This window comes from Trichechus manatus, unplaced genomic scaffold (assembly GCF_000243295.1).
Source record: "Trichechus manatus latirostris isolate Lorelei unplaced genomic scaffold, TriManLat1.0 scaffold00097, whole genome shotgun sequence".
In the NCBI taxonomy this organism is placed as follows: domain Eukaryota; kingdom Metazoa; phylum Chordata; class Mammalia; order Sirenia; family Trichechidae; genus Trichechus; species Trichechus manatus.
In genome coordinates this window covers 2,804,122-2,817,966 of record NW_004444033.1, presented here as the reverse complement: position 1 = coordinate 2,817,966, position 13,845 = coordinate 2,804,122, and the positions used below count along the sequence as shown (strand labels likewise).

At 42.0% G+C, this 13,845-nt stretch overlaps 1 protein-coding gene across 1 annotated transcript in view; it reads right to left on the bottom strand.

The window, feature by feature from the left end:
* The window catches only part of SND1 (staphylococcal nuclease and tudor domain containing 1), a 503,780-nt gene that overhangs the window by 154,017 nt on the left and 335,918 nt on the right, over positions 1–13,845 (bottom strand). Inside the window, exon 15 of the mRNA XM_004382627.2 lies at positions 5,380–5,521. Coding sequence (XP_004382684.1) covers positions 5,380–5,521 — 142 coding nt within the window. The remainder of the gene's footprint in view (positions 1–5,379; positions 5,522–13,845) is intronic.

Sequence of the window (13,845 nt, the reverse complement as noted above, 5' to 3'; positions counted from 1 at the left end):
TTATTGACCATCTACAATATATCAGGTACTGTGATAAGCATTATACATGTATTATATTTAATTTCAACATCCTTGGCAAGGTATGTGTCATTATGCCCAATTCACAGATGAGAGAACTGTGATTCATGGGAACTCTTTCAGTGAAACATTAAGCTCTAACTAAAGCTTCTATCCTGCTAGTTCCCTGCTGCCCATACTCACTCCTACCAGACACGCGCCTCTAGTCAACTGGCTCCCTTATTCCACCCTTGTTTATCAGGCCCTTCTCTGGTCTCATTTTATTCCCCAGCCTCAGTGAAGTTCACAGCTGATGACTCAGCAGCCCCCTCAATATCTGTGACCTGCTAGCCTTCTTCAAAACTCTCAGCCTGGATCCATCTTCCTGACTCCCCCACATGAACAGCAGAGCAGTGAGAACACACACATGTTGATAATTTATGCTGCAAGATTCAAGATTCCTAATCTCAGCAGGCTCTTCAACTAGTCAATCCTTCTTCTACTGGCCTCTCAGGCCAGTTCCTACACCCGTGTCCCTTGGCAGCTTTTCCAACCCTTGCTGTCACTCTTCTCAAACCATCAACCCTCACAGTGAAAATTAAAGTCACTAGTCAAAGCCATCGTGTCTGTACCAGTACTCATTTTCAGCTTTATAGTTGGTCTCCGAGCACTAAGCACCCCCCACCCCACCTGAAGATACTCCCTCCACCTGTGCTTTCTACCCATTTCATTCATTCAGTCTCCCCTCTGGATCACTGCTCTATTAATTATCCCCTTGCATCCTTGTTCCTTCTCAGAATTCAAACCAGTGCTTCTCAACATTTTTTAACTCATATTCTCTAGAATATTTTCTCACTCCATCTTTTTTATATCATTTGCCAAGAAGATTTTGTTGAGTTTTACATTATGTAATTGGTATTATGAAAATAATAGGTATATTGAATGGTTTTTCCAACTACACACACCACTGTCTGCTCCACTCTTGAATAAAAATTACAGTTATAAAAATACTCAAGATGCTGACATCCTTAGAATGTTACCTTGACCCTTTAGCTTTCACTTTTCTGCTCTCCTTTTCCATTCTCTGCTAGGTTTTTGTGAAGAGCAGTCAGTATTTGATAATTCTGTTCCTCACTTCTCACATTTCCTCCCCAATCACCTGTAATCTGTCTTCAGCTGACTCAACTCTGATGAAATTGCACAAAGGTCATCTGTGACATACTAATTGATAAATAGTATAAAACCACTTTATAGTTCTTACCTACTTCATCTTTTTAAAAAACATTTTACTGTGTTTTAGGTAAAGGTCTACAGAGCAAATTAGTTTCCCAATCAATAATTTACATACAAATTGTTACATGGCACTGGGTTGCAATCCCTGCAATGTGTCATTACCATCCTGAGTTCTCCATTTCTATTCATCCGGTTTTCCTGCCCTTTCTACCTTCTCATCTTTGCTTTTGGGCAGATGTTGCCCTTTTGGTCTCAGAGATGATTGTTCTAAGGAGCACCTTCCTCATGGGGTTACTGTTTATTTTATAGGCCTATTATTTGGGTGAAAGGATATTGCTGGGAGTGGCTTCACCCTACATACACACACATGCATACACCTTCAAATACTAGGGATTAAAAATTCTAAAAGAACTGCCCAATTGTTTTCCAAAGTGGTTGCAATATTTTACATTCCCACCAGCAATGTATGAGGGTTCCAGCTTCTCCATATTCTTGTCAACACTTGTTATTTTTTGTTTCTTTGTTTCTTCCTCATACTTTCGTGTTACCCTTGATTGTGGACATCATGATCTACCCAATTGCTCAAGCCTTGGATGCTTCACTTTCCTCCCTACTCTTAACATCATTCCTGCCCTCGACCAAAAAATCTAGTCTTTCCCTGAATCCTGTCAAGTCTACCTCCTAAATACTTTTCCAGTTTTTCTTTTTCTGTTCACTGCCAGGCCTCAGGTCTCTATGCTGCTTGCCTCTTAACTGCTCGCCAGGCCTCCAGACTCACTTATTCCAATGTATCCACCAAAATGAACTTTCTTAACCCAGGTCTGAGCGGTCCTCCCTTGCTTAATACCTTTCAGTGACTGAGGATCCACAGAATATTCCAAAGGAGAAACACTAGCTCCTGTCTGCCACTTCCAGACTCATTTTACCCTCTATCCCTCTGTCATGGATTGAATTGTGTCCCCCAAAAATATCTGTCAACTTGGCTGGGTCGTGATTCCCAGTACTGTATGATTGTGTAATTTGATGTGACTTCCTTATGTGTCGTAAACTCTATCACTATGATGAGATTATATGCGATCTCCTTATGTGTTGTAAATTCTATCACTGTGATGAGGTTATACTGATGAGGTTGACAAGATTAGATAGTGTCTTAATGCAATCTCTTTTGAGATATAAAAGAGACAAGTGAGCAGAGACACATGGGAACCTCATACCACAAAGAAAGCAGTGCTGGGAGCAAAGCGCATCCTTTGGACCTGAGGTTCCTGCGCAGAGAAGCTCCCAGACCAAGGGAAGATTGATGCATCACAAGAACCTTCCTCCAGAGCCGACAGAGAGAGAGGGCCTTCTGGAGCTGATGCCCTGAATTTGGACTTACAGCCTACTGGACTGTGAGAGAATAAACTTCTCTTTGTTAAAGCCATCCACCTGTGGTACTTCTGTTAGAGCAGCACTAGATGACTGAGACACCCTCCTAGATCTTTAGGCTCTACCAAAACCAAAGGGTTCATGGCTGCCCTCAAACATCGAGATGTATCATACCACTGCACCTTGTACAGGTGGTTACCTCTAACTAGAATGTTCTTCTACTCTTCTTCCCCTCCCCCAACATAAAAAAAAAAACTCTGATTTTTCCTTCAAAACACAGCTCAGATATAAGTTCCTCTGGGAAGTGTTCTCTGATCTCCACTTAATTACTAATCACTCCCTCCTCTGTGCTTCTTCTGTGCTTTGTAGATAATTCCATTCTTTCACCAGCTTCCAACACTGTACTCTGTTTACGTGTCTGTCTTCCCTTCCTAAGACCTAGGACAATGTCTTCCCTATGTCTCTATTCTTTGTGACAACGTTTCAGGACAATGCAGACTTCTCCTTGCTCCAAAGTATCAAAGGGAAAAGCCAGTAGCCCTCCTTTCAGTGAGCTTGCTCTTTGGTCAGGAGGAGGCTGGATCTATGGCCAAAATCTCCCTGGCAGAGCCACAGCAAACACACTGCACAACCATGCCATTCCATATAAGAGTTAAGGAAAGTTCTGGTTAGAAAATCACTAACCTTTGTCAGGGGAAGGAAACAAGTATTTATTGATTATCTACTTTATGGCAGGCTTGATTTGGATCCTTTACCCATTCATTAGACCCTCACAACCATCATGAGAGGCAAGAAGCCGTCTTCAGGTAACTGATGTGTAAACCAAGGCTTGAAGAGGGTACACAACCTCCTGAAAGTTGCCCGCATGTACATATTAGAGCCAGGATTCAAACCTAGGTCTGCTTTCTCTTAAGACTTTTCAATGTCCTGTATCCTTGTCAAGTTTCTAAAGAAACCAAAAGATGCATAATATAATAGTATGTAGTATGGCAGGTGAGAAATGTAAAAGCTTGTATTTTTATCATGAAGTTGCCTCTGTGTAATCTGTCTTTCAGAATGTACGTTAACTCAGGGAATGCTGTTGGAATTGCTAAACTCAGAATAATGCCAAGTACACAGAGGAACTGGTGGCTGCAGAGTCTAGTGAGCAGACTGCTTGTGTCTAAGCAAGGGAAGACTAGGAGACTCTGCAGGAAAACTCAAGCCAAGAGAGGTCTATGCTTAGAGTCAGCTTGATTCAGGGAGTGTTGAGTTTAGAAACCAGAACTTCCATGTTTTCTTTCCCCTATATCTGTGGCCAAGTTTCCCAGAAAGAATAATATTGTTTCACCTTTTACACCTTGGGGATAAAGCTCTACGCTGCCAAAGGAGACTTTCGTTTTTCAGGTGTAGAGGAGAGGATGAGTTGAGTATATACCTCAAACTCTATAATGACAAGAATTCACTGCTAAGAAACTTCTTCAGTGCAGAAATCTTAAGAAAAGGGCCCAAATGGCTCCATGAAAGACCTTCTTACACACCACTACCTCTCAGCTGACTAGAACTCGTATTTGCAGGAACAAAAGTGAAGTCTCCAATGCAGTGTGGATTTGTTGTGGCCCTCCTTTCCAATAGCTTCCCCTGAGCCTGGTGTCATGCTGCCATCAATCCCTTCAGAAAGGCTGCAGGGCTGAGTAGTGATCATTCCGTCCTTAGGAGTGTGCGAGAGGCTCCATGAGAACTGAGGGCCAAGCCGCAGCCGTGAGCTTCATGGTCACGTATGAGTTCTTTACCTCACATAACTCAATCCATTTAGTCAGGGCCTGAGGGAGGCCCTTACCCAGAGAAGAAACTAGCCATGCCTTTTAGGAGGCAGAGGCAATCTGGTCAGGAACAGCAAGTCTGCCTCCTGTTTCCCTTCCCCCATTGTAAATTCTATTCAAGAATTCAACTGACAAAGTGCTAAGGCAACAGGAGAGCCACAAAAAGGCTATATGCCTTGGGAAGACACAATGGAATGTGTCCTTTGTGAGTGAGCGCATGCGTGTGCAGGTCTCGGGGTGGTGAAGTAAAATGACAGCTTTCTCTCAAAGACCACAGTAAGCGGAGAAGACATGAAGCAGTTAGCTCCTTGAATGCATAAATGTAAATTGCTCCAAGAGCACAGTTCAGATGTTGTCTTGCCAGCTTGTGAAATAGAAAGCTACTAGAAAAGACAGAATGAGAGAGATGTACATTCAGTGAGCAAAGAAAGGAGGGAGGCTGCCCTATGACGCCAACCTTAGCGCCCCTGAGAAATACTGTAGAGGCAGGAGCCTGTGAATGTAACTTCACGGCCAGGGTTTCATAAAGGATTTGGATCCTAATGACATTGGAAGCAAATAAAAGAGAGACAAATGGCACTGCCTCAGGAGCTACAAGGGCCAGGTGTCTCTGTTCCTCAAGGCCTGCCCGTGACTAAGACGGCAGGGGCGTCTGTCTCCAGTGGGTAATGCCAACTATGAGAATTTCACTGTTAACATTTTTCTATATCTGGAACTCCCTTCGTTCAAGCTGTCTGGGGTTTGTCCTTTAAGCTACTTTCCTCCTAAGTCCTGTGGTTGGTGGGAATGAGGAGCAGGAAGAGGGTTCATTGGTGGGTCTGCAGTGAAGGGGGATCAAATCTAGAAATTCTAGTTTATATCCAAATTAGAGATGAAAGAACCTAAATGGGTTCCAGATCCTACCCAAAATACAGGGGAAAGGAGGGCATGTGACCTCCAGGAAGAATTTTTGGAGTAACATATAACACATAAGACTTACCTGCAAGCAAGAAGGTGATAAGGCAAGTTTCCTTTGGCAAATAGAGTTTCAGACGAGAACCACTGAAGACGTATTCCACCACAGCTTCGGAACGACCTGCCCGCTGAAGGAAGGGGAGGAACTGCTTTGCTTTTTGGGTATCCTGTTGGGGAAAAGAAGAAAAGAATGATTAGAAAAGTAATGGAATCCAGGTAAATGTTTCTTTTGCTTTGGCCTACCACATAAAGTCTAGCAGAACACTGGAAGCTAGGCAGATAACCCCATAAAAGCAAACATTTCTGAAACCATCACACAGACATGATACTCACCTGACCTCATTAGAAGAAATACAGTTCTAATCAACAGTTTCCAGAACATTCTCACTGACTCTCTGCTTCCCTCTGCGCTCACTGGATGTACGAGTTAGGAAGGTGCTTTGAAAATGAGACTTTCCCTCCTTATCTAGGACAGGAAGAGGGACGCTCATATTCCATCAATGTAAAACTGAGGCCAGAAAACCAATACTAACCTTCTATGGAGGTTAATTTAACCCTTAATTTCCCTTTAAAAAAAAAAAAAAAAGTGGCTCCCAGGCTGTGTCATACAACTCCCAACACTCTTCCCCAGGAAATCAAAGGTAGTTCACCTTCAATCTTGAGCAGGTTATACAATGGTCAGAGCCCACTGCTTCTTAACCTTGAGAACAGTCCACCTTCCTGGGGCATCAACACAGCAACTCCTGCTCTATGTGCCTTTCCTGGACGGGGCAGTACCAGAGGCATACTGTTCCAGTTCCCATGGGGCAAAGCGGAGCAGCAGGACGTGCTCCATGGAGAGAAATACCACGTCATGTCAGCAGGAATAATTATTAAAAAAACAAACAAACAAACCCACTGCCGTCTAGTCAATTCCGACTCACAGAGACCCTACAGGACAGAGAAGAACTGCCCCACAGGGTTTCAAGGCTGTAATCTTTACGAAAGAGTGGCTGGTGGGTTCAAACTGCCGATCTTTCAGTTAGCAGCCAAGCGCTTAACCACTGCATCACTAGGGCTCTTCGAATAATTATAGAAACCATAAAAATACATGAAACGGCAGAGGACTTTTTAAGCTTTTCTCATGTATCAATAATACAAAGCACACGCGTCCTCCCCTCAAGAGTACCACACTGTGAACATTTCCAACCTCAGAGCTCACCTCCACAGAAGAGCTAAGAACCTTCGAATCTTTTCCGCCCCTCAAGCTGATTAAACAGATGACAGAGTATGCAAGCATCAACATATCACATCGCATGCGCTGGGGCAATAGTCACTGGCTGTCAGAATTTCCAAGGTTTTCAGCCAAGCCAGCAGAACTGTAAACTCCTTCTGAGGATAGCAAGTTCTGCACACTCTCCTGACTCCCGTGACACAGGAGTCCGCCAAGCTCTTCCTCTCTAACTCTGCTCCTAGCAACTGGGCTATTGTATCTTCATTAATGCACATTAGATAATGAAAATTTAACAAGCCATCAAATATTTGAGAGTTTCCACAGCAGCCAAACGGGCTCCTCTCACTCAGAAGCAGTGAGGTAGGCTGGGATGAAAACAGTATTTATAGTAATGAGATTCATCCTTCCCTTCAAACAGCTTCTCAGAGAAAAGAGGAGACAGTCATCCATTCTCAGTACCTCTAATGGCACACTGGTAAAAGGTAAGGAAACAATGAGCTTTAGTGGGCTGGAAACTCCCTTAACGCACACTTAAGCAACACACATTCTACTATATACATATACAGTAGGAAAATGCCTCTCTGGTAGTTGGCTGAAGTCCAGAACAGTCAAGCAAGACAAATGCTCCACGGGAAAGAAAGCACTACCTGATTAAAATCCTTTTGCTACACTAGTCTAAATCTGGGACATTTTCATGAACTGAGCCAGTAAGTCAAAACAATTATCAAATAGATTATTGCAAATCATGAGGCAACTTAATGTCTCTCAAGACATTCCCTCAAGACTGGACTAATTCCTATTTTTCAGAAATAGACTTTTGCTCCTCGTTGTCTTTTTGGATGTATTTATCTGAAAAAAAAAGAAAAAAGATGCTTATAGGAATAACAACAGCATACATACACACACACACACACACCACACACAAACAAAGGTATGCCTTTAATGGAAGAGCAACAAGGAAGTCTTTACTCCAGCAGAAAAACACACTATAAAGAATGGATCAACCTGCTGCAGCAGACTCTTGTCCCTTTTTGCTACTCATGTACTTTATCAAGAGAGATACTTACTCAGACTGAGAATCAAAAAGAAGCAGTGGGACCTTCCCATTATCCATGTAATAAAATCAATACATGTTCCTGACTCTTTCTAAGCCTCAACCCACAACTCAACAGCCCTATCCCAGAAAAGACATATGGAAGATAGCACAGAGAATGTGACATGCCATTTATTATGGCAAAGATGAGAATGAAAGCCAACTACAACAACTGAAGGTATGAAAGCAAATCTTAAAAGCCTACCAGAGCTAGCCACATTTATTTCCAGAGGCAAAATTACAAGACACAACATGGAGTGCCCATCTTCTCTTGAGGCAAGTGTTTCAAAGGCTGGGATGAGAGGATATGCCCGTGGACCACCCACTATGGGAAAAGATGGCAATACGGTCCATGCTGACAGGTTTTAGGAACGGAAAATTCTTATAAAGTCAATTACACTGAATCAGCTCTTTCAAATCTCAGAAACAGCCGCACAATAATGTCTGTCTTTCCTTGTCAGCTCACACACCACCCTAATGCTTCTTTTGCTTGGCATGTTCCCTTTCAATGCAAAGATTCCTGAAGCCTTTATATTTGTTTCAGTGGCTCAGATGAAAAGATGGGTAAGGTAGATTGACAAGTTCCCCTGAGTGAGAGGGATGTAGCCATAAATTATTCCCTGCTAATTTAGTTATGGAAATTATTTATTTTAGGAATTCTGATTGTATGACTATCAAATGGACTAAATGTGGTTCAACAACTTGCCTTCCAAAAAGCCTGTTCAAGTATAGCAATGTGCTTCAGTCTCTTACACTCATTCCCAAGGTTCTGGCAAAAGGTAAATAAGAGAAAACTCGACCATGAGAAACAGTATCGTGGAGATCAGTTTAGGCTCTCCTAAGGGGAACACATAAACTTCAATATCCTAGGCATTAGTGAGTTGAAATGGACGGGTACTGGCCATTCTGAATTAGATAATGATATGGTCTACTATGTTGGGAATGACAAATTGAAAAGGAATGGCATTACATTCACTGTCAAAAAGAACATTTCAAGATCTATCCTGAAGTACAATGTTGTCAATAATAGGATAATATCCATATGGCTACAAGCATGACCAGTTAATATGACTATTATTCAAATTTATGCACCAACCACTAAGGCCAAAGACGAAGAAATGGAAGATTTTTACTAACTTCTGCAGTCTGAAATTGATCAAACATGCAATCAAGATGCATTTATAATTACTGGTGATTGGAATGCAAAAGTCAGAAACAAAGAAGGATCAGTAGTTGGAAAATATGGCCTCAGTGAAAGAAACGATGCCAGACATCACATGATAAAATTTTGTAAGACCAGTGACTTCTTCGTTGCAAATACCTTTTATCAACAACATAAACGGAGACTATACATGTGGACCTCACCAGATGGACTATACAGGAATCAAATCAAGTACATCTGCAGAAAGATACGATGGAAAAGCTCACTATCATCAGTCAGAGCAAGGCCAGGGGCCGACTGTGGAAGACCATCAATTGCTCATATGCAAGCTCAAGCTGAAGGTGAAGAAAATTAGAACAAGTCCACGAGAGCCAAAGTATGACTTTGAGTATATCCCACCTGAATTTAGAGACCAACTCAAGAATAGATCTGATGCACTGAACACTAATCACCAAAGACCAGACAAGTTGTGGAATGACATCAAGGACATCATATACGAAGAAAGCAAGACATCATTAAAAAGACAGGAAAGAAAAAAAAGACCAAAATAGATGTCAGAAGAGACTCTGAAACTTGCTCTTGAATGCAGAATAGCTAAGGTGAAAGGAAGAAATGAACAGATAAGAGATGAACAGAAGATTTCAAAGGGTGGCTCAGGAAGACAAAGTAAAGTATTATAATGAAATGTGCTAAGACCTGGAGTCAGAAAACCAAAAGGGAATAACACGCTTGGCATTTCTCAAGCTGAAAGAACTGAAGAAAAAATTCAAGCCTCAAGTTGCAATACTGAAGTATTCTATGGGGAAAATATTAAGTGATGAAGGAAGCACCAAAAAAAGATGGAAGGAATACAGAGTCACTATCAAAAACAACTGGTCAACGTTCAATCATTTCAGGAGGCAGCATATAATCAAAAACCAACAGCACTAAAGGAAGAAGTCCAAGCTTCCCTGAAGGCAATGGCGAAAAACAAGGCTCCAGGAACTGAAAGAATACCAACTGAGATGTTTTAACAAATAGATACAGCGCTGAAGTGCTCACTTGTCTATGCCAAGAAATTTGGAAGACAGCTACCTGGCCAACCGACTGGAAGAGATCCGTATTTGTGTCCATTCCAAAGAAAGTGATCCAATAGAATGCGGAAATTATTGAACAATATCATTAATATCACACACAAGTAAAATATTGCTGAAAATCATTGAAAAGTGGTTGCAGCAGTACGTTGACAGGGAACTTTCAGAAATTCAAGCTGGATTCAGAAGAGGACATAGAATGAGGGATATCACTGCTGATGACAGATGGATCTTGGCTGAAAGCAGAGAATACCAGAAAGATGTTTACCTGTGTTTTATTGACTATGCAAAGGCATTTGACCATGTGGATCATAACAAATTATGGCTAACACTGAGAAGAATGGGAATTCCAGAACACTTAATTGTGCCCATGAGGAACCTGTACATAGATCAAGAGGCAGTCATTTGAACAGAGCAAGGGGATACTGTGTGGTTTAAAGTCAGGCAAGATGTGCATCAGGGTTGTATCCTTTTACCATACTTATTCAATCTGTATGCTGAGCAAATAATCTGAGAAGCTGGACTATATGAAGAAGGACACAGCATCAGGTTTGGAGGAGGACTCATTAACAACCTGCAATATGCAGATGACACAACCTTCCTTGCTGAATGTGAAGAGGAGTTGAAGCACTACAGTCTTTGGTATGGATTACACCTCAATATAAAGAAAACAAAAAAATCTTCACAACTGGGCCAATAAGCAACATCATGATAAATGGAGAGATTACTGAAGTTGTCATTTTACTTGGATCCACAATCAACGCCCACGGAAGCAACGGTCAAGAAATCAAATGACAAGTATTGCATTAGGCAAATCTGCTGCAAAAGACCTCTTTAAAGTGTTAAAAAGCAAAGATGTCACTTTAAGGACTAAGGTACACTTGACTCAAGCCATGGTGTTTTCAATTGCCTCATATTCATGCAAAAGTTGGACAATGAATAAGGAAGACCGAAGAAGAATTGACGCCTTTGAATTACAGCGTTGGTGGAGAATATTGAATATACCACGGATTGCCAGAAGAAGGAACAAATCTGTCTTGGAAGTACAGCCAGAATGCTACTTAGAAGCAAGGATCGTGAGACTTCTCACATACTCTGGATGTGTTATTAGGAGGGACCAGTCCCTGGAGAAGGACATCATGCTTGGTAAAGTAGACGGTCAGTGAGAAAGAGGAAGACCCTAAACAAGGACGGATTGACATAGTGGCTGCATCAACGGGCTGCTTAAGCATAACAAAAATTCTGAGGATGGCACAGGACCAGGCGGTGTTTTGTTCTGTTGTACATAGGGTTCTGTTGTACACAGGGTCACTATGAGTCAGAACTGACTTGACAGCACCTAACAACAACAAGGGGTTGAAGATGCCAGGTAGATCTTATTGCTATTGTTGTTAGTTGCCACCAAGTCAATTTCAACTCATAGCGACCTCATGTGACAGAGCAGAACTGCCCCATAGGGTTTTCTTGGCTATAATCTTTACAAGAGCAGATCGTCAGGTCTCTTTCTCCCATGGAGCTGCTGGGTGGGTTCAAACCACCACCCTTCAGTTAGCTGCTGAGCGCCTAACCATTTCCGCCGCCAGGGCTCCTTAAGGATGTCATTAACTTGACATTTTAAATTCTCCTCCGATAATCCTGAAGCATGGCCCACTGAGATTTAACGAAATTAAAGTTTCTTTGGAACTTTTTAACTACCAATATATTTTTCAAAATAAAGATTATAGGCCTCAGATTTAGAGATAACACCAGGACTTGTGATACAGAAAGCTTCGTTTCAAAATAAGACTACTAAATATCAAACATTTCTGCTTAGAAGTCTATATGCTCTCATCCTCAGTTTGTCTCTGTTGTGGCTTATTTACATGAGGCTTAGGAATCTATTTGCCGTAGTTTTCTGGTGACATTGGCTTCCGGCTTTGAGAATCTGTGTAGATAAATTAGCTATGGTTTTCTGTTATCTGTACCAGTATTCCCCTCCATTGGTGTAAATAATCAAGAAGCAACTGAATTCTGAACAGAGAAGTCTTTTTTACTGTACTGGTAGTTTTCACATTACCTGTGCGCCAAAACAAACCATACAGAAGTATTTTCCTGTACTCTTAGAAAAGCTAATTTAAGGTTGCATTAGCTACATTTAACCTGCTATTGTGGATGGCATCTCTTTAAGGAATGTTTCTGCCTCCTCAATGCACCTTGAAATTGAGAAAGTAATGATGCAACAAATGTGCCTGGGGTGACTTCATTTCAAAGGATGTTAATATCTATAACTCAACCTTATGGAACGGTTATGAATGACGGTGAAGAAAAGCAGGGCAATCCTTAGAGAAAAGTAAAGGTTGTAAAGACACCTAAACGATGTGCCCCCACTCGGCCACCACTTCTGGTTTTTCAGGCCAAACCTCTTCCAAATGTGGGTCATCTGTCCCTGCCTGTAAGAAATCCCCTTCAGCCACCAGACTGCAACTTATTCCGACAAAGAACCTCGCTGTGTATACAAACACGTCTGAAATCACTTTGTACACAGCATCATCAGGTTTAGGAAAGTGGGAATGCTGGGGGCAGGGGGCAGCAGGCGAAGCCGAATCCCAACATGGCAGGCACAAGACAGCAGTGGCTGAGAGAACACTACTCCGACAGCCAGACCACTCACATCCCAGAAGAGTACAACTTACATAAATCAAAGATCTGTGAATTCTGGAAAATTCTGGAAAAGCTGCCGGTTCGCACTAAATAGTAGTAAAATGAATCCTATTATTTCTCCACTGAAAATTCCCATGTAGCAGTCATTGAAATAGTTAGGGCTGGTGAGATGCAAACATCACAACACATAGAATAGCACAGGGAAAGGGGACTCAGAGTAAATCTATTAGTTAACAATTAACCACTCAGGATTATCATGTGCAAGCAAGTCTCAGGTGGGAACTGTTAATAATGAAGCTCACTAATTAGTTCTCATCACCATAATCACTCTTTAATTAACATCATAGGGAAAAGAACTAAAAACAAATAGTCACACATCCCTTAACATTCATGATGCAGTTCTATGAAATAGGACATTATATGATTTGGATGTTGTGTGAACATCATATTATATGCAGGCAGTTCCCAGGTTATGAATATCCGACTTATGTACAACTCGTAGTTATAACATACATATAACCTTAAGGGACCATGGACATATATACGTGGTCAGATGTTGCCTGAACGGACGTTATGCGGTGTATGACTGCACATGCAGCACTTAGTATGAGGGCACCCCAACAGCACTTGAGAAACTGAACTTAGAAGAGGCCCTTCCAACCTGACGAGCCTTCCTGGAGGTATAGCTGGGTACCTTCCAGCTCAGCTCAGCATGCGTCTTCCCTACAAAGGCTGAATGTAGTGCTAGGCCCTATGGGGCCAACCCCAGGATGAAGGACTCCAGACAATGCTGTTTTGGGTCCAATCAATTTTAATACTGAAGCAGCAAAATCCTTGTGAACAAGAGGGCAGATACACATCGCAGAGCCTGGAGATCAGAACTAACTGCTAAGGATACTGAAGTAAACGTGCTCTCATTTCAGGGTGCTTTGTGATAACTCATCACCATAGTTATCTCTCTCTCCTGCGCTGTGCAGATCAGAAGAATTACTTTTGCAGCTGTGTGGAAGACATAGCATAACTATCTCCCCTACCAGAAAAGGCAAAAAGTCATTCATCATGCCACACTCTTCTTCCTTCCCACTTTCTGGGCTCTATGCCCCAAGTTGCATTATAATTCACAGAATAGGTTTATGATTCTTTGTGAGAAGCCAGCCACACAGCAAGATAATCTCTTGAAATAAATGGGACCCTAAGGGGAGACGATGGGAATGTCCTCCAGCCTAAGCACTACCACAAAGCACTTTCAATTTTAAATCGACCTTCCCTGGCTGGTTATCAGTGTTTCATGGTGAGGTGTGTGTGTGGCC